Here is a 23,867-nt window from a genome sequence, read left to right as displayed (position 1 = left end):
TAGTCTGACCTAAGAATGAATTCTAAATATTTTTCAACAGCGGCAAAAGAAGTTTTCATGAACTTAATACAGCTGTTGAGATGACAGTCTTCTAAAAAGCACACAAACGCCTCAATCCAAAATTGATCTCCAGCTAAATTTTCATTAATAGACAAACAGAAAAAACTCACTTGACTACTTGGAAAAGCCGATGTGAGTAAATAAAACATAATATTCTTGTCATTATGTGGTTGTTTTAGGTGGTGAACATCTTTTAAGTGTCAGAAATGCAGAAAACAAACAGAAAGATTGAAAATCTCTTCATTATGATAATTAGCATTCAGTGCTGTATGTCTCTTTACTTTCACACATAAAAATGTTCTCCAATCACCTGCACTATGTACTTTACAAATCGATCACATAATATAAGACTGCTTCAAGGAATACATAAATACAAATGTTTATTTTTGGACAAAATGTACATATTTTTGCATATGAAAATATGGCACAATTGACAACGTTGTTTCAGTTTAGTCCTACGAATAAGATCATCAATACTTGAATTTGTGGCTAAAACAGTGAGAAGAGAAACATAACTATGTGTCTGAGCTGAAACACATTCACCCTTTTATACAGGAGAGAATGGCAGTGTAATACAAACGTGGATTTGCGTGTAAAACAATAAAATACAGTGCCATTTCAGTGTTTTGTGTGTTTTCATAACATATCAGCAGTATTATAAACTGATCTAAAGGACAAATTATGAGGGCAAACTAAAGCGGAGGGCCCTATTTTATTATCTTATTTATAAAAGTTGGCAATACAGCATCAAAGCTTAGACGTTTTCAAAAATCAACACATTTAGCAACCTAATGATATTCTGAGAATGCAGCAGCAACAGAGCAGCCCTCTAGCAGTTACATCCAGCATCTAGATCTTCAAGCATCCCATCATCTGATCCAGAAAAAAAACAGCCACACTTAATACATTTATGACATTTGCTGCATTAAATTGCATCTCTGCTCTTTTCCTCTGAACATTTTTATATATACTACAATGTAATATTAATTTGGTATGAATATTAGAAATAAAACCCTGGAACAATAATAATTAATTTGTAGATGTTCAGGTTTGAGTATCGAAGAGAATTCATCAATACTATAAAACATGTTTAATGTAAAACTGTTGGCATCGTGACAAAAAAGAGAAGCATTGATGATGTTACTATGAGAGGTGCAAGATAAGCGAGTCATGATACTATTTTAATGTTTTTCTAAAGAATCGAACTTCACCTCATCTGAATAGTCGTCGCTAGGCGCAACACTTCTGTGTTTGTGTTTATTTGATCAAGAGCCAGCAGGGAAACATTTTGGTAGTTGCTATCCCTCAAAAATACTTCCCCAGTTTAATTTGCTTTGATGGTTTAATGGCCAAATAGTCAAAATATCTACAAAAATGTCAACTCCTTAATAACTGATTGCATTTTTTGTATGTCTCTTTTAAATGGCAGGATAAATTACCTGAATTAACAGGGTTCCTGAGTGACTGTTCTGCTTCTACTGCTGCTTTCTATGACATACTTATTTCTATTATAAAATTACTGAGCACATATTTTGCATTTTCAGTTCAAAACTATACATAATAAAGTGTAAATGATTTAATCAAAAACAGCAAACAAGCAAGAAGATTTAGAAAATAAAGTTGTCTATTTGACTGCCACTGGATGGCCGGTGTGAGCGACAGTGAGATTGCAGTACACAGCCGGACATAAAGCACAGTATCAGCAGTAAATCACTAGAGACCTAAAGGTTCCCTAAAAGCACATTCAAAGGCAGTTTCTTTCTTTACAGCAGGTTAATTGTATTAACAGTATATTTATAGCCTTTGGCGGCTCACGTTTCTGTGATGCGGAGGCCAAAATCTACACCTGAAAACATGATCAGCATATTCAACTGATTATTTAAGCTATGAAATAAATAACCCAAACTCACAACCAATACGAATGAATGATTAAAGAGACAATGAAATGAAATGAAATGCCCAAATTCAACAGGCATTAACTCAGAACTGACACGCTGCAGCATGTCAGTGGAAGTAGATCTCTATTATGCTGGTCTGTGGGGCAAAAGGCACGAATAATGTTAAGTTTTAGGTAACAGGATTAACTATACAAGCTCCCACTTTGTTATACTTGGACGTCTGCCTACTTTTCCACCAACATTATGGACACACATGTGCAAGTAAAATCATTCTAACAAGCACATTTGCTTCTATCAGAGCCCTCTGACGTGTCCGGGTTGGCGGGTCCGTTAGCTCGGACCGTCCCATCGGGGATCCAGGACTTGTCGACGCATCGCTCCATCCTCTTCATGATGAGATCCAGCAGGACGTCCACGGCCTGGCTGACGTTCTGCCCGTTTGCTGCACTCGTCTCAAAGTAAGGAATTCTGTATGGAAACAAGTCTTTGTTTTAAACACAGCAATAAAGGTCACTGCTACGAGCTTTCTGGGATTATTCTATATTAAAATTTTTAACTAATGTCATAAAAAAATGCAAATTTTATCAGCATTTCAACACTTTCCAGCTTCTACAGCTTTCTATATGGCTCGTTGTTTCCAAAATGTTCTTACCGAGACAAAACCCTTCATTGCAAAAACTCAAAATCTTACTGAGTCTGTTTGTCTTATTTTTTCGTCAAAATGTCTCATCCCACTTGATGTAAGATGCATTCACTTAACAAGTGACATTTAGCAAGATGGAGGGATTTGTTTTAAGACAAAGCAGCTTAAATATCTTGTTAAGTCAAACAATCTTGAAATTATCTTGTTTTGAGTTGAATTTTACATGAAAACTCAAAATAAGTTTAATACATCTCAAATTAGGAGGTTACATGAAAGCAAAAATCTGTTTTTGAGTGAAAAACTGCCTCTTTTAAAGCCTGTCTGGCTTATTTTAAGACACCTAAGTTTGACAATCCTGGTAAAATATAGCCTAAAATAAGTTTTCCCAGCTAATTTTAAGATCTCAATATTCTAAATATATCTCATTCCAAGAAATCTTACCAAGCTATTTTCATTTGTTTTATTGGCAGATTTTTTTCCACTTTTCATTTTTTCACTAAAAGCTCCTTGAAATAATTTTTTTTCTTGTTTTGAGAGGGGCATTTTTTCCAGTGTTTTAAAACAGGTCACACATTTTTAGGTTTTTTGAAAAGGAGTTCAATGGTTTTCTATAACAGCTGGACACAAATTTCTGAAAATCTTTCTCCAACAGGAGTACACAGGACAAATACTGACGAATATTTTCAGGTGGGGATTAATACTCGTCTGGTCTGCTGTTGTGTATTTATTGCATCAGGATGTTGCACATGGAATCAACTCAAAATAAACAACTTTGTTCACCTTTATCACAATAAAACAATAAAAAAAAAACTGTAGTTCTAGGCAACAGTGGAGCTCTATGGCAGAGGAATGATTGATCCATCTCAGCTACACAGACAGTACTTGTCATTGGGATCAATTTATTGCTAGTTTTGATACTTTATTGCAAGTGGCAGATTTAGTACAAGATCATTTGATACATTTACAAATTTAAGAACCTTAAAAAGAAGGAATAAATACTGTCTACCAGCGTAGGTGATGTTATGTTACAGACTGAAGGCATTTAAAGTATTTTACAAACTCTGCTATCAGTGTTTTAGAAAAGGTGTGTCCGACGGTGCCAAAGCAGGATATTTTACACGTGTGTGCAAATATTTGCTTTTCGAGGAGGACCAATTTAGTCCTCTGTTCTCACACACACACTTTGGCAAACAGAGCAGCCACTGCCTTCTTGACAAACGTTTGAGGGAGAGGTTTATAGACGGATGGAAAACAGACAGACGTACCCATACTTCTCTGCCAGTTCGCGGGCCTCTTCTTCACTGACCGCCCTCTGATCTGCCAGGTCGCATTTGTTTCCACACAGGACGACGTCTGGGTTTTCACAGTACGCGTGAATCTGCAACTGACCTGAAATACATCCATTATGGATTTAGTCCCGTTTTAAAGTGTGCATTACATTCATTCAAAATATTAAATTTGAGTATAGTAGCAGCAACAACAGCTCAGGTGAGAATAAGATTTGAAGATTACATGTTTAATCACACACATATATTTTAGGTTTAACAGCAACCTCGTCTAAATTCTACATGAGTCACACACAGTGAGCTTCAAGTATTTGGCAACCAGCAAGAAATGTTTTATGATGAAATATCCTGTGCACCTTTATTTTGTCGTAATTAACCCTCGTATCCTTCTGCGGGTCAAACTGACCCGTTTTCAAGTTTCAAAATGTGGAAAAATATATTTTCACAGTGAAACTTCGGATGTCCACATTTTCGAACATTTTTTGGTAGAAAAAAGAAATTTTAAAAAAGTATTTCTTTAAGACAATTCGCAAAAAAGATTTTTTGTGAATGTTCTTAAAGAAAATATTAGAAGTTTTACTGATATATATGTAATCACTTTAGATATTTTTAGGATTTTTTTGAAGATTTTGATTCATTTTTTGAAAATATTTACAAGAATTTTCTTGCCAAATTTGTGGGATTTTTTAAATAAAAATTTTAAAGAAAACTTTTAAGGAATTATTGGAATTTTCTTTGTGAGGGGTTTGCAAATTTTCAGACATTTAGGGATTTTTGGATTTTTTTTCAGACAAGGAAACAATATTTTTTGGTGCCCGTAAATGAAGACCGCAAGGGTTAAATGAATAGCTTCCTGCTTATTCCTAGAATTTGTACATTTTAGAAATGTACACATAGTTGGACATTTTAGGAGACGTACTCATCCAGTTTCTGACGTTGAGGAAGCTTTGCTCGTTAGTGAGGTCAAACAGGAGGAGGAACCCCATCGCATCTCTAAAGAAAGCAGTCGTCAAACTTCGAAACCTGAAATTATTCAGGACAAAACATTTAACAAGAAAAAATAACTGAGGTAAAGACACATTTAAAACCAATTGAAGATGTTTGATGAGGTTGAGAAAGGGAAAGTGGAGCTTCATGTACCTCTCTTGTCCTGCAGTGTCCCACAGCTGCATGTGGATCTTCTGTCCTTTGCCTGAAGATCCATCTGGACCTGTTGATTTGTACATCTGAGACAAACACAGAAAGGTCAGGTCAAACAAGGAAATATCCCTGCAGCTTCTCCTTTTGATCAATTAAGTAAGTGAATTGACTTGATTAATACTGGAAGCACCTGTGAGGACAGAAACCAAAGTCCACAAACGACTGAGCAACTTCGGTTCTTAGTATCGATCATATTGACTGGAGGTTTTGCAGCTACGGGGGAATGAATGAGTGTTTAGCTCAGGTGAGGAGGTGAGAAACTAGGCTTTATGCCACAAAAATAAAAGAAATGGAAATAATACTTTTAATGCAAGTTTGACTTCATTAAACATACAAATATCAACATGTATAGCAAATGTCTGTGTTTTATATCGAGCTATAAGAATTTATTGATTACCCAGTCAGTCATTCAACACAGAAATAACTACATGCTAATTGAATGATAATTATCTTTGATTATAAGGGTCATTTTCCAATCAAAAATGCCAAAAATTCCCAAGTTCCATCGTCTCACTTGGGTGGATTTGCTTTCCTTCGCTGACGATCAAAAGATACCAATAAATGCTGACATTTTGTTATTCAAAAACTGAGTATTAAAAAGACCTTAATTGTTTATAAAATGGACAATTAAATCAATTTGTATTTCACAGCTCATTTCCTTAATCCAAATAGTAAACACATCTTCTCCATAACCTCTGTTTAACAGCATAACTTCTGCAGTGAAGATGACTGACCAGCTGGACGTCTGTGACAACTGGACAGGAAGCCCCTGTATTACTGCTGTGATTTTAGATTTGCTAAATTTCAAACATTTCATGGATCAGAAAAACGATTCTGTCACAGTCTTATGCTTTATTTTTAAAGCACTGCTCTGTGTTGTTTGAGTTCCAACTATGGATATTTACTCAGCTTTAACTTTCCTGTTGTCTTCATTTACGGGTACCAAAGAATATTGTGTCCTTGTCTGAAAAAAATCCAAAAGTTCAGCAAAAAAATCCACAAATTTCTGAAAACTTGCAAAACCTTCCGGAAGAAAATTCGAATAATTTCTTAAAAGTTTCCCTTAAAAATTTTATTTAAAAAATCCCCCAAATTTGGCAGGATCATTCTTGTAAATATTTTCATAAAATGTGCAAAAATCTTCCAAAGAAATCCTAAAAATATCTAAAGTGATTACATATATATCAGTAAAACTTCTAATATTTTCAACCAAAGTATTAGAAGTGAAATTTGCTGGATTTTGGTTGATTTTTTTTTTGGTGAATGTTCTTAAGAAGTATTTTTAATATTTCATTTTTCCACCAAAAAATGTTCAAAGATTTCCCAAAAATGTTGAAAATGTGGACATCAGAAGTTTCACCGTGAAAATATATACGGTATATATTTTTCCACATTTTCAAACTTTAAAACAGGACGACACGAGGGTTAACTGGGACAGAAAACTGAATTTTACAAAAGTTACTCGGTTAATTGATTCACTACTAACTACAGATGTCAAAACGTTTATGTTAAAGCATTCCTTACATAGTATTTAAAGCTCAGTATCTTTTTCTCAGAGGTTAAGTAAATATTTGGTGAATGATGAATAGATGTTTCATATACATACATATGTATATACATCAGGCTCCATATTCTTGGAGCTGGAGGTCAGCAGCTTTAAAGAGAGCACAGAGTAAATAAGAACACTGCTCAGCTGTTTGCCAATGGCATGAAGTGTTTGTTCTTAAGGAGGGAGCTAGCTGCCGTTTACCAGCATGAGTCATTACTCAGATTTCTGCTGCAGCGTTCATCAGTAGTCTTTTGTTAACAGGGTATTACTTAATGCTGTGGGAATGCATTTAAGCCCCTAATTAGGCAGCCATAAATACCTGTAGCGCACATGGACATGAGGAAACCTGACATCATAAGTATGTAAAATCCCTGTGTGCTTTTACCGAGGAGCTGAAAGAAGGAAATCCCACCTATTCTGAATCTGGCAACAACTTACCACTCTCTTTTCTCTGAAGTCTATCCCAACTGTGGTGATGAACTTGGAGTTAAACTTGCCATCTGTATACTGGTATAAGAAGCTTGTTTTTCCCACGCCAGAGTCACCGAGCGCTAGGAACTTAATGAGGTAATCGTATTCCCCATCAGACATAGTGAGTCCTTAATTTCTGAAACACACAAACAAAACAAATTAGTCAAACGACAAATCACAATATTTAGTAGAGATATAAATGTCAATATAAAGCAATTTTTCCCCCCCTCACTGAATTAACATGCACAAAAACTGGACTTCAAACTTATAGTCTATTCAAGTCTGTATCTCTTTCAAACATGTAAACATTAGCCAATTTTTGAAATGCATGGTGCTCTTAATATGATGTCATGAAAAGAACAAAATCTACAATAAAGTAAACGTACTAATTGGTATTGTCCATGTAGGGATTTACACTACCATTCAAAAGTTTGGGGTCACTTAGAAATGCCCTTATTTTTGAAAGAAAAGCATTTTTTTTCAATGAAGGTAACATTAAATTAATCAGAAATTCACTGTAGACATTGTTAATGTTGTAAATGACTAATCTAGCTGGAAATGGCTGATTTTTAATAGAATATCTACATACAGAGGAACATTTCCAACAGCCATCACTCCTGTGTTCTAACACTGTGTGTTAGCTAATGGTGTAGAAAGGCTAACTGATGATTAGAAAATCCTTCTGTAATTAAGTCAGCACATGCATAAAAGTGTGAGTTTTCATGGAAAACATGAAATTGTCTGGGTGACCCCAAATGTTTAAACAGCAGTGTAAGTTGTTACTCTGCCATGTATCTCCACTATTGTTATAGAAAAATATAAAAATCCACATTAGTCACACTTTTGCAAAATCAGGCATTTAAATAAATGCTGGAACTGCAGTTTAGTGAATGAAGCCTTCAAAATACATCCTTGCTGCTGTACAGACTCACTGCACTGCAGCACACATCCACTCTGGGATATACAGTGGTACCCAGCAGAAGAATAATTTATTACTATTTGAGGAATATTTACTAAACATTACAACTGCTATACACAGATTAATGTCTTCAGTATAGACCAGTGGGTTTGAGGCTGAAAGTCACAGAAGCAGTCAGTCTATCACGCGAATGAACAGTGTAACAGACACTCAGTAGTTAGTGATTTGTGAATTCTTGCATTGGATTATGAAAATAACTGCAGAAAGGATTGTATTTGGCATGGGAAATACTGCTTTTATACCAGTGGCAGAATTTTTCTAAGCATGCAAGTGGATAGATTTTTATACTCAAATAAAATTGGATTAAATGTAGCGTCTTATTGCAAGGTTTTTCTGATTCTCTAACTAGGTGATGCTTTTAAGCTCTTCATTAAAAGGTGCTAAAATAATCCAAAGGACCAGCACGCTTGTCAGGTTGAACTTTATGAACATTGCTACAACTCTGTGCATAATCAGAATAACAGCAGGGTACACTGCTCGGTTGTTGTTTGGTACTGAACAGGATTTGACGGTCTGCTTTCACACCAGTCCCCAGAAAAAAAACGCACTAATGGGCCAGCAGGAATAATTCATTGCTGAACTGAAAAGATTAGAAGTGAAAACACCCTACACCTGTTTAGAGTCTGTGTTTCAAGTTGGCAGAGAGTATTCAGGCTGAAGATCTAATTATACTGAATAAATAACTGAACTTTGGTTGCTCTGCAGAGTGAAAGTAGGGCAATTCAACTAGGTGGTACAACAGTACTTCGATTGTATTTATATCGTCCATTTTGCAACATAAGTCCCTTATGGGCTCTTTAGGTATTATATTAGAGAAAGAAACCCAACAAATCCAACAAAATCTTCAATTAACATTTCAATGCCATCTTCAAGTATATGTCAACACTATGGTACACTGAGCCTGTTATAGACACACATCAAAAGCCCCTGACCCACACAGCATAGGAAGACCACTCAATCTTTGACATTTACTCTAATATGAAGTGTATCAACAAGTAATAAAACAATAAAACAATAGTTGATGATAAAAAAATAACGTTGTTCATTGGTCCTTTCCTACTATGGAACACTGGGCTATTGAATGAGGAACATCAATATGAAATAACGACAGTTGTGCATTTTCAAAGTAACAGAAAGCTCTGATTCAGATCCTTTAGGCTCATATACTGTTTAGTTGAACCTACAGTCAGTGCTGGCAAGTGAAATACATAACCTCTTTCTTCTCCAATGTTATGTCAGACTTCCAGGTATAGATTTGTACAGCTGATGACATTGTGGGCTAATGTGTATAACGTAAGAGCTGCTTCATCCTGCCGACAATGACAGGAAACAGTTTAAATTCCTCTGCCCTAAAGACACAGACGTAAACGGACTCAAGTTTATGCCTGCTGAATATTGCTGAACGTAATTCTCTCTAATATGGAATAGATAATTGGGCTGCAAATTTTGAAGCAAAAGGTGGAACTACTATTATTTAGGGAGTCAAGTGTAGACGTACATTTCTCCTACACTTTCAAAATGGAAATAAGAGGCACTGATGTTCTATCTCCTGGATGTAACGTTCTCACTTGTAATGGTTGACCAGTTACAGTCAAAACAGGCCAAAGACAGCGCAGACATATCATGTGACCGCTGTGTAGAAAAGTATTTATTCAAATCTTACATTCTTTCACTGTATCCCCCAGTGAACTTTTCATCTGGAACATAAGCAGCTTAAGGTCTCGTGCAAACTCAACATCCATGATAAATGTGCTGTGATGGAAATGGTTGCTACAGGCACTGATCTGTGGCCATAAACGGTGAGCTAAGACCGCTAAACCTGAGAACTATGACGTCCACATTCCTGCTCATGGACATGTTTTTAATCAGGCTAAAAGTTATAAATAAGGTTTTATTTATTAGTTTAACAGCCAGAGGTCTATTCAGCAGGACTGCTTGAACAAACTCAGGTTGCTGTTGCTATCAACTGTTAAACAAACCTTAAAAACTACACTTAAATTAAATCACTGTTTGTGTTGTAAATTCCTTCTGCTGTTGAAAAGTTCAAAGAACAAGTGAGGTGGGATGAAAGTTGCAATGAAACATGCACAGAACCAAGAAAACAGGGAGTATTGCACGGTCTGATGGTCAAGGAAAGCCAGAAAAAAACTTCAAGCAGGCTGCACTAAAAGTACAGTAAAGTACAGACGTGGAAATCTGTGGCTCTTTCACTTATCGTGGTGGACATCAACTTGTATTCACTGATGTAACAATGAAACCTGAAGTGAACAGAAGATGAAGTCTTGGATGAAAACCTCCAGAAAACACCAAAACAATTACTTAAGCCACAGAAGTTGATCTTGATGGATTCTAGTAGATCATAATGTAAAGAAAATCAGCCACGGAGAAAATCAAACTGTTTTCTGAGGGCAATACTGTGAAATAAATCCAACACATACAGGCTTTCTTTGTGTCGACTTGCTTGACAGAGACCAAAATCCCAATTGGAGATAATAGATATCATAACGGTGGTTATCAAACTCAGATTGTTAACCACGTTTTCTTCATCAGACTCACATAAAAGGAGGCATTTGACGCATCATGCGAGTCTTCTTCAGCAACAAATAAATCGATCGCATGCCGCCTATTTGAGTGAAGAAGAACAGGATGTAATAATGGGGAGCTATGAGGAATAAAAGATTTTATACAGTAAAAAGCACTGTTACTGCAAACGATACAAGACAGGAATGCTGGTAGAAAATTGTTAATTGTGTAAATTAATATATCTACTTTTCCACTCAAACTTTGAACTTCATACATCTAAACATAAAACTCAAGAAGAACATTCATGCCTGACATTGTCACATAATCCAAGACACATAAGAATTGCTGTAGTTTTTGGCCAAATCAAAGTGGAACTAATGTCACTGATTGAATATTTTGCGTGCTAAATACCAACAGACTAATCAACTTTCTATTCTGTGTTATATTAGCTGCAATGTCAGCGGTGTAAAACAGGCTTTGCAGCAGACCAGGACCAAACATAAAAGCATATATATGTATTTTCTTAATGCACATAGGTTCCTGTAACAACACCATGTACACAGTTTGCACTACTGTAACTGCACAACTTCATTCAGTGGCATTACTAACATCCAGCCCACTAGGTGTGCAGATGTAATATATTCCCTCAGCTGAGAATCGAAATTGCACAGACAGAATATCAGGAAATGATTTGGTAAAAGAGAGATGCTTCTTACAGCCGATTCACATCTGAAACTCAGAACATAACCTCCTTCAGAGCAGGCCAGCTGTGCAGCATCAGTTACCATAGTGATATGTGAAAAGAGATCCACCTTCGTGAAGACTCAACACACCTCGCTAACACACTAATCTCTGTTTGTAGTACATCTCTAACCTAAATCCCACAAAATGTCATTGAGAGACCAAAGAGACAAAACTGTCAGCTAGTTATTGCTCTGGTGTCAATGAACTGAAAGCTCTGTTGCCAAAAACATGGAGAAAACGTTCACTATAGCCACAAAGCTAAACTAATGCTATCATCTTACATTCATTATTTTTAGAAGTGGGATTTAAGTATCCATAGACATTCAGTATGTATCAGCAAAGACAGCCCTCTAAGCTGACCATAAAGGTGAATCAATACCTATCTAAAATGGTTTTGATAAAGACTGAAAGCAGGATTTCCTGTTTGAGCTGAAAATAGAGATGAGGTTTTGTCCTAAATTGCTCTTCTCACAGCAGTCATTTGGATGGTCAACTGGAGAAGCACAGCTGTAATTAAATGGGTGTAATTGCAGATACACCTAATAATTATCACTAATAAGCATGACTCTGTGCTAGGCCGTTTCAGAGTCCTGGTATTCTGCATGGCGGCTCACAGGAAAGACAAGTGGAAAATGTGCTCCTCCTGGTTCAAAAATTCTAATGTACAGTAATAAAAGTCTATTTATACTACATGTCATATGATTCAATATTACTTCTAAAATTAACAGACAGGTATTGACTCTCATGTCAAATCAAAAATTAACAGTTTAGATTTACTATATTAAAAGTGCAGTCCTCAGAGTAGGAAGTCAATACAATAACAGCTAGTACACCTTCTTTCTGTTTTTCAGAGCTAGACTGTGAAATCTGTTTGTAGGGTCATTGGTACTCTGTTTCCACTGATTTTTCATGTGCAATTAGGCTAATTGGGAATCAAAGCTATGCACAATTTTGTTTCAATGATCAAAGGTTTTCAAATTTGTGTGTCAGTGATCACAGGTGTATTCATTTTTTGGTATGGAGTTTCTGCTTTGGGTCCTCTAGTATCAATACAGACTCCAGAGTATTTGTTTTTGATTGATTATAAAAGTAAATGCTAAACACTTGTCAAACTAGGAAAAAATGTAATTACTGAGAGGCGATGCAACTTAAAATAATTTGACTTTTAAGTAGTGTTGCACAGGGGTATGCTTAGTTCTGTTGTACACGGTCATTTTAGAATTAGAAGAATTAGGATTAGAATTAGAATGGCTTTATTATCATCATACATGGCATGACGAAAATATAAATAGCTTCCGCTGGACGGTGCACAACAATAAGCAATAGGAAATAAAACATCAACATTAAATAATAAAATCAAATGTACATATACAACAAAACAATATTAAAAATGGCAACATCTGCAAAGGAGGCCAGATACATACAATATGGGAGTAATCTTTTACTTCTCTACCCAAGCTACTGACATCATTATTCAAAACAGTGACACAAAAACTAGAGTCAGTGAGCAATTTCTGCTGAACTGAAAACAGGTCAAAGAACTGACATGTCAAGCAAAACCACACTGCTGCAGTGCAGATTGTTCCTGCAGATATCTACGGACTAATATACAGCTAAAAAGACAACTCCCACATGAACTCCTAGCTTAGTTTAAATACAAAAACAACATAAGCTCCTCTTAAAAACTGAATGTGATAAGAAAACAAATTCTGATGCATGATCCGTTGCGCTGCGTTCAAATCTAAAGCTGCAGAGCCTCTTCTCGTCACATTGCACATCCAATTCCTATCACAGCTGTGAAAAGGAAGCTAGCTCTGATGGCAGAGTCTGATCTTCCGTTATGCTATTAGGCAAGAAATTACTGACTTCAGTCAACAATTGCACAAAGCAAGAAGTGTCGTCCTCGTCACTGCCTTACACAAACTTGGCAGAAACAACAGTGTCTCCATCCACATGAAACACGTGATGCTGGCGACATGTCAAAGAAGCAGAAAAGAGCTGACATTAAGAAAACTCCAAAAGCTGGCAAGACCCGTTGTTTTAAGCATCTTCATTCACTGCACTAAAATCTAAAACTTCACTGTGAATCGCTGCCTGTGGCTCAGACGTCTGCCAATTCTTATTATTATTAGTCCACCGAAATCAGACAAGTTAAACTAATTTGAGGAAAGAAGAAATAACATTAAATCGTCTCGTGTTTCCTACAACCTTTTAGCAGACAACAAACGAGTCCCTGTCTTCCTACAAGATTAAGGTGTCACACAATACTGTTCTGTCCTTCATGGAAAGGGCCTTGAAGATACTTGTAAATGGCACCATAGAACTAAATGCTATACTTGTTTTTCCGTCATTAACAACAATTAATCTATTTAATTCAGGACAGAAGCAACAGCTGTATCTAATGAAGATCATCCTGACATATGCTGTAACAAGCGGGTGCGTTTGTTAGTCTTACTTAATGTGGCTGCAGGCAAATCTTAACATGTCTACTGTATTAGACAATATCATACTGGCTTCTAAATGGATAATCAATATGTATTTTTACTGCTATTTGCAGAAATATTGTTTCGTGGGGTTTTTTTTTAATGGGAGCACGTTACTCCCGGTGTCATATTAGATACAAGGACTGCAGTAATTTGACTTTTTTCTCTTGATAACCAATCATTTGCATATACCGTAATCAAACACCACCAAAGAAGATAAACTGTAAGGCTGCAACTAATAATTATTTTCATTAATGTTTCATAGTTTGTTCTACAGAATGAAAGCAGATAAGAACTATCACAATTCCCCAAGGCAAAAAACAAGTCTTCAGAAATATTGTTTTGCCCAAACCACATTAGTAGTTCAAAATAAAACAGACAAAAGCAAAGAAATTCCCATACATGACACTCTGTAACAAGGGAATGTCTGATGTATCCACTTAGAGGAATGACATAAATGTTTTTTTGATTATAAACATAGTTGCAGACTGACTTTCCCTCAGTCAAATAATCCTTTACAATAATTAAATTGCATTGTTACCCAATGCTGACGCCACAGCTTGTGCTCGAAGTTATTTCAGAATAATTTTGTTGTCATACGATGCTTTCCCTAGATACATGTGTGCTTATTTAAATGTCAATGTTTCTCAAAGCCTAAGATAACGTCCTCGAGTGTTAGCTCTTTGTTCACAACCCAAAGACATTCACTTTACTGTCACAGAGGCTATTCCTTTTTCCAAAGCATTAGAGTATTTTTTGTAATAAAGCAGTCAATAATTAATTTAATAGTCGACAACTAGTCAGTTCCTTGAATAAATGGTGCAGCTCTAATAAAACCATCTCTGAACCAGCTGATATGTGTTGGCAATGGCTTAAAAAATTGCCTTGAAATGGCAGGAAAATGTCAATCAGTGTTTCCCAGAGCCCAAAATGACATCCTCAAATGTTCTTTTCACAACCTTGTAGTAGTCAGTTTACTATCGTCAAGAAGTAAAATTTAAAAAGAAAAAAAAATTACTTTTATTAAATATTACTTTTATTTTGTATCTGGGTCAGCTGATGGGGTGGCACTGCTTTCAAATTTGTCTTTATGAATCAATGGCAGAATGATTTTTACATTTTCTTAAGGTTTTGACAGCTTTAGGATTACTTTAAGGTGCTGTTTACATTGCTTCCAAGATTAAAACATTAGATAAGACTTTATTCATCATTTTATGATCATATTTTCTGATTTACTGGAATTATTTTGTGCTTACCTTATTTTAATTCATATTTATTCTCCAAGACTCTCTTTAAAGAGGGTTTCCTATATAAATTAGGTCTAAATAAAGCACAGCCAGAGGAAGTCCGAGCGGTACCCTGATAAGTTTTGGTGTTTTCTCCTTCCTGTGTTTGCCAGGCTACCACCAGTGCAGAGCAGCAAACAAAAAGGAGCTTTAATCATTTGTCAGGGATAAAGTGGAAGACCCACCCTGGGCACCTGTCCAACACAGTGGCAAGCAGCTCCTTGGGAAAATCCGGATATGCACAGACCATAAACTTAAAGCCTAACTAGTGAAGATTTAAAAAAACAAAATGGGTGCAGCACAAGTGATGAACAACTCAGGATAAAATCTAATGGCTAGATATGGAGGAAGTGCATCTTCAAAGCTTCTGGCTGCCAAATCCGGTAACAATCTAGTCATTAAAATACCATGTGAGGATTTATCAGCAGCAGCAGTCACATAGAAGCCATCCCCATGCTGTGATACAAACAAACGCTCAAATGGAATAACCAAAAGACAATCTACAATCCTCAGCTGGTCCTCATGTGGTTGTCCCTGCAGAACCTGTGGCCTCTTAGGCAAGAAATAATCACCTTTTCTTTCTTTTTTTCTCCCCCCACTGCAAATAAAAAAAGACTGCAGTAGATGCCAGCTTCTTCCTGGCTCTCTCTATTAGACATACTGTTGCCAACATATGTGTCCAAGCCTGCCTGAACAGTGTGATCAGTGTCTATAATTCCTGTTTGGTGCAGATTCTCAGTCATCCAGGACATTGTGATCTTCAGAGTTACAGCAGAAAGCAACTGGACTTCTCAACTGGACTTCTCTTTTTGAAGAGGAGAGGTGACACGTCTTCAAGAACCAAAAGGAGAAGTCCAGTTACCTTCTGGTGAGGTTCTGAGGGGTTCCTGCTCGGAGTTTTACTCGTTCAAACAGTGGTCTGAATCAGTTTTTGTTGAGTTTGGAGAAAGCTAGCAGCTCTGAGAGGAGGGTAAGGCAGGTGTATACATGTTTCCCACGGCCTGGGGTCTCTCATTATGTCAGGGTGAATCTGACAGGCGGAACGGATGCACACACACAGCGAATAATAGAGTAAAGTGCTATTTAAAGTTTCCAGCCTCTTGCTAACTTCTGACAGATGCTGGTTTGTCCGGCTGGTATTTCCTGAAAACACACTCAGAGTTGGGTACTCACCAGCCCCGGGGCGTAGCTGCCGCTGCTGCTTCTAGCTGCTCTTTAAATAATTAAAAAAAAAGTAGCTCAAGTTGACAGCTGAAGGCGTCACAGAAGCTGAATAAACGAGGACTTTAGTTTCTCCGTCGCCGCTGGCCCTTTAGTTGACATGAGAGCAGCTTCACCAGGTCTGAGCTTCGGCTAAGGTGTTTGCTGAGAAACAGCTCCTCCCAACGGCTAACGTTAGCTACCGGCAGGAAGCGGCCGTTACAACACGACACACAACAGCTCTGCACTGCCTCTGCTACACACTGCTGCACACTCCGAGTAATCTCAGAAACATACACCTTTCATTATCTTTTCCAAAATTACGTATTTACATTTTACTACAGTTAGCTCACAGCTAGGTAGCAGCGCTGCATTAGCTCGAGTATAAGTTTTGATAAACTTTATTGATTCACACAAAAATTAAAAGAAAGATTAAAAGAAAAAAAGACAATAAATGGTTGTGTTATGGCTCTTTTTAAAAAAAAAAAATAGCGAGAAAGGATTTTTAAAAATACAAAAAAAAAAAACCGACTCTGTTACAACCATAGACTTTATATACAATCTATGGTTACAACTAACTGACCTGTATTAAAATTTAAGCACCAGCATGTAAATATAATCACAATAATGTATTCAATGTAGGAAAATATCCACTGATATATAATTATACAATATATTACTATATATGTCCTCAGTCAGAAAGTCCTTTAAGAGTCCACAAGAAAATTCCAGTTAAAAATTTTGCTTTTGAAACTAGTTAGTTTTAAAATCATTGGTTTGGTTCATAGGTTCAAACATTTTTAATGGATTTTTACCCTGTAGAATAACAAAAAAATACTGTCATATTATGTATGTAATATACAGACACATATATATGAAAAAATTCAACCTTGTGTGCAATACCTGTATAGTGCAATACCTTAATAACAATGTGTAATATTGTAATTTAAGTTCTATTCTAATTTATTGGTTAAGCAAACACATGTATTTTTTTTACAGTACTTTGTTTACACTTACTTTTACACAGTACTTCTGATACTTATACTCGTATACTTACAGCATTTTATTTAGAATTTCTTAGATTTAGATTATTATTTATTCTTTTACTGTCTGTCGGTGCTGAGTACGGCAACTCTATACACCATGTCAAATTCCTTGTGTGTACAAACTCACTTGGCATTAAAGGCTTTTCTGATTCTGATATAATTAATTCTATAAAATGAATGATTTTATCCCATAGGGCTAACTCCTAGACAACTTTAAACATATTATAAGATATATCCCAATATATACTGAAAACAAATATTTTAATTTTGAAAAAAATCACTTCAACAATAAAAATAATCCCACATAATACTCCAGAAATAATCAAAAGCAAAATTCCTGCTTTTAATAATCTGGAATCGCCAAATTTGGGATATTTTATGCATGAGGAATGACTGACAACTATTATCTAAGCAGTCCAGTAAATATAACTAATTGGTTTTGCTCCATTTGTATACACTGTGATGTAGTTTAATTTTTAAAGTTACTAAAACTGTCAGATATATTTATGGGGATTTAAAAAGTTTTACATTTAATTCTGAAATGTCATTGAATAGAAAATGTAAACTGCATGAAAATTAAAAGCAAAGGTCTGTACAAAGTTTTGTAGGTTTTTGGTCTTCTGCTCTACCACATTCGTCATTACATCCCTCACCAGATTTATCTTGTGACCTTCAGGAGGAGATTCAGTTGTTTGATTTTATTACCAAAGGACTAAACTACTTTATGTAATTAAAACTAGCTGCACACCAACCCCCCCTTTAACTGTACAATGCTACTTATGTGTCACATAGCAATATATTTATGCAGTTTATAACATATACTGCAGTCATAAGGCCATTTTTCTAACAAGTATTTCCAATTTTGACACTTATTGTAAAGCTGTCCTGCTGACATGGATTGATAAAACACAAGTTAAAGCTGGTGTATAAATGATACGGTGGTAAAACACAGGGATTAGAATAGTTTTCTATTTAAGTCAATTACAGTTTTTCTCAAATGCTAAAACACATTTTTCTCCCTGCTAGACCTTCACTTTGCCCTCCTCTGACTCGAAATCCTCTTCCCCTGACTCTGCCTTCATCCATTGTGTGTCTTTGGAATCTTCAGCAAACTGTGCACTCTGAACTTGCTTTTATAGGTGTGGTCACATCATTAGCAACAAGTGTCTTCAATTTCGAGTCGTTGTGTGTAATGAATGATGCCAGGTGTGTTCATTGTGGTCAAATATTGTTGACTGTGGCAAGCATTTTGGATCACATGAGCTTTCATTTGAGAATATGAGCAGAGTTCTTTTGCAACTTGTGTTTTAGCAAGGCAAAATGTGTTTAGATTTATGAGAATGGAGAATTGTGTTTTGTGAATTGTGTCTTCACGTGAAATGTGTTTATGATATTGGCAAATGAGGGCTAGATTTATTAAATGTGCTTAGACAACTGGTCATTTGTTTTAGAGGATTGGCTTTTGTGTTTTAGCATTTGAGAAAAACTGTAATAACTGTAAAATATTAGTAAATGTTCTTATAATGTCTTACAACTGCATTATGGAGTGGCTCAATAAATGCTTGCATGGTGCTTATTTTCACTTTGTTATACTGATATTTTCTTGATAACCTTGAACAATGTGACCATTTTTCACGCCTCTGTGGCTTTCAGATCTAATTTTCTGGATAAATGTTAATCCCACTGACTGAACATCATACAGATTCTGGCACTGATATAAACATAATCACGTATAATGAACGCCACGCTGTTTAGGAAGCACTGAAGGGGTTTTACACCGCTGTTTGATAACATATTTAGAGCTATCCTTTTGTTTTTTTGGTTCACAAACAACTTACTGATTGAGTAAATAAACTTTTACAGACAGAATCAAGAGTATGTGTGAAGCAACAACTTGCAAATGGAAACAGAAATGAATGAGAAATTTTGATATATTATAAAAACAGATAATTCAGGGAGTCAGATTATTAAATACTTTATTTTGTACAATTACATACACACAAAGCAACATAGAGAAATGTGAATTTATCCATACTGGTCTCGTCTTTTGTTTGCCGTTGAGTCCAGCTGTGACAGTCCAGCAGCCTCTGATTGTTCTGGCTTCTGTCTGTGAGGTATTTCCTGGGAGTGACGAATTCCTTCAGTCCGTTTCTTTCTGTTTCTTTGGCACGTCCTGGTTTTGCTGCCCTGAAGTCTTTGGCACTGTCTCGAAATAAGGTCTGTAGATATAAAAACCACCAGCGACTCCGAGCACTGTGGCAAAGGCCAGCTGTGTGAAAGGCATTCTCCGGCGAAACATGACTTATTTTAATGAAGATTCCCAAACTTCAGACGCAAGACAATCCTGAAAGAACAACAAAGTGATGTCAGGACTCTTTGAACTACAAGTGTCTTTACTGTCACTTTGCGTTTCCTCTGCTTCATAGAATGTTACATGTTCTTGCAAAATTTGACATACAGTGCAACACTGGCATGTTGCTGCCTGTATTGGACCAGTGCGACTTTATAGCAGGTCCAAAGCCACCGCATACTATCTGTGCATAACATAAAGTAAAAAATTAAAATAAAATACATCAGCTACAACAGTGTGATTCTTATATTACCATACCCTGAAATATTGGTAGGATTGATTGGTAAATAAGAAAAAAAATCCAAATTTTTGAGCAGTCAGTTTATCTCTACATTTAAAAATGTTAATCCACAAAGCCTGGATGCTAAATTGTGAAAAAGTGAATTAACTGCGTAGTATATATCCTCCACTGACTGAATAAACACCTTCTGCACCTTCCTATCAGGATCATAGTACTATTCATATGAGTAACTTAAGTAACTTAACTGGTGCTTCTTTATATAATTTCCATTTCAATGTTTATTTTTGCAGGGACAGTGCACAGTTAAATGTAAATGCAGCCAATTTACATCTGTTGTTTCTGGGCAGGCAGACAAAAAACAATCCTTGAGCAGCAAGAAAAGTACAGAAAATTGTTGTTGTTGGTGATGTCTTTGAGATATTGATTAGTTCAAACTTTCCAGTGAACACTAATTAAAACTAAAATCCTCAGATGTCTGAAGTTGAGAATAAAAACGGAATATCTGGCTTTAATTTGTTTCATCATTAGAGGTCTACTGTGTATATATTCTGCGAGAAAAAAAACTGACCAGTAGGGGCAAGACCGATTTGTGGCACTGGTAGCTCGCACCACCGCGGTGCCACAAAAAGTGTCACTGCACAGTGGCATTAACCGTGGCACCGCCGCGGTGCAACAAAAAGTGTCACTGCACAGTGGCATTAACCGTGGCACCGCCGCGGTGCAACAAAAAGTGTCACTGCACAGTGGCATTAACCGTGGCACCGCCGCGGTGCAACAAAAAGTGTCACTGCTCGCTGCCAGTGCCACAGATCGGACCTGCTGTCTCTCAAACTGAGAGGGAGTTTACTTTATTTGAAAGAACATTACAGGAGATTTGTGTAAAACATTATGTTTGACTTGGCTGCATTAGCAGATAGTTGCACTGAATAATGGCAAGTATAATAAATAAGTCTTTATACTTTAAACAATGGAACAGACAGTAAGGACTTGGCAGATTTTTTTAGACTTCTGATTTAAACTACTGGACGATACAAAGCTGTTTCAACTTAAACATTTAAAGCACTGTGTTCAAGAGCATTATTTTTGAAAAAAATCCAGACCAGATCTGAAAACAGTGATTCTAGCTTGATAGTTTGCTAAACATTTAGCTTATCAGGTCAAACATGATATTTTAGCTCGTTTAGAGGTAATTCTCTGTAATATTCAGAACTTACCGACAAAAGCAATTTGTACGACGTATCTGTAGTCACAAAACATAGACAAACAGAAGAAAATAGAAGAAAAACGAGGCAAAGACACAAGAAGCAACAACCAGGACACAGTTATGTAGCTCAGAGGGATTCTTCTTCTTCTTCTCTGAATGAGCAGCAGCGGGAGACACAGCGCCCCCTGGTGGAGTCTGAGTCACCTGCTGCTGTCTGATGCTCACAGAAGCAATCTGAGCTGCTACATAAAGCCATTAGATAAAGCCACAACTGATGTCAGAGAAACAAAAAACTGAATGTCAAGTTATACAATTTCTGATTTTGAGACACTAAGTAAGCATTTAAGACTTATGATAGCTTAAAATAATAAAAACAATAATATTATCTACATTTTTTTAAAGAAAAATGCTTTTTTCAAAAATAAGGACATTTCAAAGTAACCCCAAAGTTTTTAACAGTGGTGTATTGTTGGAAATCAGCCTATTCTACAATCAAACAAGCAACAGAATATGTGTAAGGCTATTTCCGCCCAGTTCTTTTGATGGAGTAGTCAGGAGACTTCTTCTTAAAATCAAAAATATTTATTACAGCAAAACTGAATGTGCGTTACAGAGCTCTGGGCCTGAATCCTCTGTCCCTAACCAACAACAACTGTTCAGTCAGTTCGGATGAAATCAGATAGCTACCTGTTCCTGGCCCAGTCTTCTTGTACTCTAACAGTGTGCATAGCTATCTAGGCTGGCTGCCCCACTCCAGTGCTGCGCTGGTCCACTCTCCTCTGCCACAGCAGATGTTTTGTCATTATCGCTCTCGCAGGAATGACTTCACCCCTGCAAAGCAAGATTAGAGACTGCACACACAACAAGCTCATGTTCTTTACTGATTAAAGCTTACGTCAAAAACTGTCTGTACTTTTATTATCAAAAACTGTCTGTACTTTGATTATCAATCACCTTATGTCTTGATCATCCTTGCATTCAATCACATGAGTAATAAGTAAAATAAAGCATAAGCTCCTTCTTATTGATTCTGGACTTTTCTTCTCTTTGTTTCATTACAGTCACACCGTGGTAATGATGCTCTTGACCTTCCTATTCCTCAGAACAATCCAACTCTTTAATATGTACTCTAAGCAAATTATAAAACACCATTTTCCACAGTATTGGATTAGAATTTCAAATATTTACTTCATTTGTTTTGCTCATGCAGAAAATAGTATTCACTTATCACAGGACACAAAACGTGACATTTTCACATCACCAAAAACCCAAATGTAAATTACACATTGAAATAAAAATAGCACAATGCTCTTTGACAAATGAATTTACCTTAGTGTCGTCCTGTGGGTCAAGACTGACCCGTTTTGAAGTTTGAAAATGCGGGGAAAAACAGATATTTTCACAGTGAAACTTCTGATGTCCACATTTATGTCAGGGTTCCTGCTTCAGTCCCTGCCTTTTCTCCTTCTCCCTCTTTTCTTCCTTCTCCCTCCTTTTTCCTGTCTGTCATCTGTTTCTCTCTCATATCTCTCCCTCAGTCATCCCATGTCTTCTCTTTCTCCTTGTCTGGTACCTCTGGCTCCCTCTGTCTTCTCTCCTGTGTGTCTCTGCTCCCTGAATCTTTCACCTGCCTGCAGTATGATTGCAGTAATGAGAATCAGCTGTCAGAATTACTCACACCAGTCACCTGTTTCCATTTCCACCCCCTGTATATAAGCCAGCTCTGTCATTTACTGTCTGTTGGACCACAAACTTGCATCTTGTCATGGATTCTGTGTTCTTTTTGGACCTGCTTCCCCAAGTTTTGGGCATCCCTTTCCCCCCATGGATTACCCCACATGGACCCAGATCTTCTCCCTGATTCTTGCCTCAGTCTCCAGCCTTTTTAGTCCTGTTGTTTCTTTGTCTGCCCCTGGATTCCCTCAGCTTGTCCTTCCCGTCTGTGTTCAGATTTCTCCATCTGGCGAATATTCCTCTTAAACTTAGTGTCATAAATTCAGTTTAGTTTGGTAGACTTCTGTTTCTGTATTCATAGTGTTGGTTTGTAGGGCGGATGTGCAGATGAACAGACATACATTCTTTCTTGGAGACAGACATTCTTTCAGCCAGCCAATGGAATAATCATAAATACTTATATATTCTTAAATTCATTTAAAAAAAAAAAAGATTTCTGGGAATAAAGGGACAAATGTCAGAAGACTTGTCTTTTTTCTGCTCAATTTCATTCTGTTTTAGTGACTGTATTTACATGAACCATTTTTATCAATGAAATAAAACGTACTGAACCATTCTGGAGCTCAGAAACCCTAAGGGTCACTGGTGTCAGAGTCTCATTACAGTGTCTTTTGTTCCTCAGCTTTGTAGTGTCTCCAGAGTTCTGATCTTTGGGTATGTGAGCAAAGCCAATGGTCTCCTTTTGTTGTGGAGAAATCACAATCTGATGGGGCCTGCCTGCAGGTCAGGGCTGAATCAGAGCCAGTCCCTTTTTGATCATGAAAAGGACAAACACCTTGTATTTTAAAATCCAATTACCAAATATACAGACTGTTTTAATGTCAGTGTTGAGATTATTATTGTGTGTTCTTGTGCTTTACAGATTGTTTTTGTTGAAATATTTCTACTCTTTGAAGTTTCTCACATTGTTCCATAGTTTTTGTGATTGTCCTGGAGTGCAGCTCAATTTTCTTGACATCTTATGTTTATA

General features: G+C 36.5%; 2 protein-coding genes across 2 annotated transcripts; both read right to left on the bottom strand.

Annotated features, from left to right (window-relative positions):
• Window positions 1–423: 423 nt before the first annotated feature.
• On the bottom strand, window positions 424–16,520 carry rab27a (RAB27A, member RAS oncogene family). Its single transcript, XM_022216780.2, has 6 exons — window positions 16,296–16,520; window positions 7,075–7,243; window positions 5,028–5,113; window positions 4,807–4,910; window positions 3,867–3,990; window positions 424–2,426 (listed from the first exon to the last, which is right to left on the bottom strand). Exons 2-6 carry the CDS (start codon window positions 7,225–7,227, stop codon window positions 2,231–2,233), a joined length of 663 nt encoding a protein of 220 aa, XP_022072472.1. The 5' UTR covers window positions 7,228–7,243; window positions 16,296–16,520; the 3' UTR covers window positions 424–2,230.
• A 2,807-nt stretch (window positions 16,521–19,327) lies between these two features.
• On the bottom strand, window positions 19,328–21,318 carry LOC110967232 (protein PIGBOS1). Its single transcript, XM_022216778.2, has 2 exons — window positions 21,174–21,318; window positions 19,328–19,712 (listed from the first exon to the last, which is right to left on the bottom strand). Exon 2 carries the CDS (start codon window positions 19,665–19,667, stop codon window positions 19,509–19,511), a length of 159 nt encoding a protein of 52 aa, XP_022072470.1. The 5' UTR covers window positions 19,668–19,712; window positions 21,174–21,318; the 3' UTR covers window positions 19,328–19,508.
• Between the last annotated feature and the right edge of the window lie 2,549 nt (window positions 21,319–23,867).

Source organism: Acanthochromis polyacanthus, chromosome 2 (genome assembly GCF_021347895.1).
Source record: "Acanthochromis polyacanthus isolate Apoly-LR-REF ecotype Palm Island chromosome 2, KAUST_Apoly_ChrSc, whole genome shotgun sequence".
NCBI classification, from domain to species: Eukaryota; Metazoa; Chordata; class Actinopteri; family Pomacentridae; genus Acanthochromis; species Acanthochromis polyacanthus.
Note: the sequence above shows the minus strand (reverse complement) of the source record. Positions and strands in the feature narration are given on the sequence as shown.

Bases quoted from the DNA above. Each gene is read 5' to 3' on its own strand.
- rab27a (XM_022216780.2), bottom strand. From the start codon at position 7,227: ATGTCTGATGGGGAATACGATTACCTCATTAAGTTCCTAGCGCTCGGT. The intron at 4,911-5,027 runs GTACATGAAGCT...GAATAATTTCAG, and splicing joins GACACTGCAGGACAAGAGAG to GTTTCGAAGTTTGACGACTG. The intron at 2,427-3,866 runs GTACGTCTGTCT...GTTTCCATACAG, and splicing joins GAACTGGCAGAGAAGTATGG to AATTCCTTACTTTGAGACGA.
- LOC110967232 (XM_022216778.2), bottom strand. From the start codon at position 19,667: ATGTTTCGCCGGAGAATGCCTTTCACACAGCTGGCCTTTGCCACAGTG.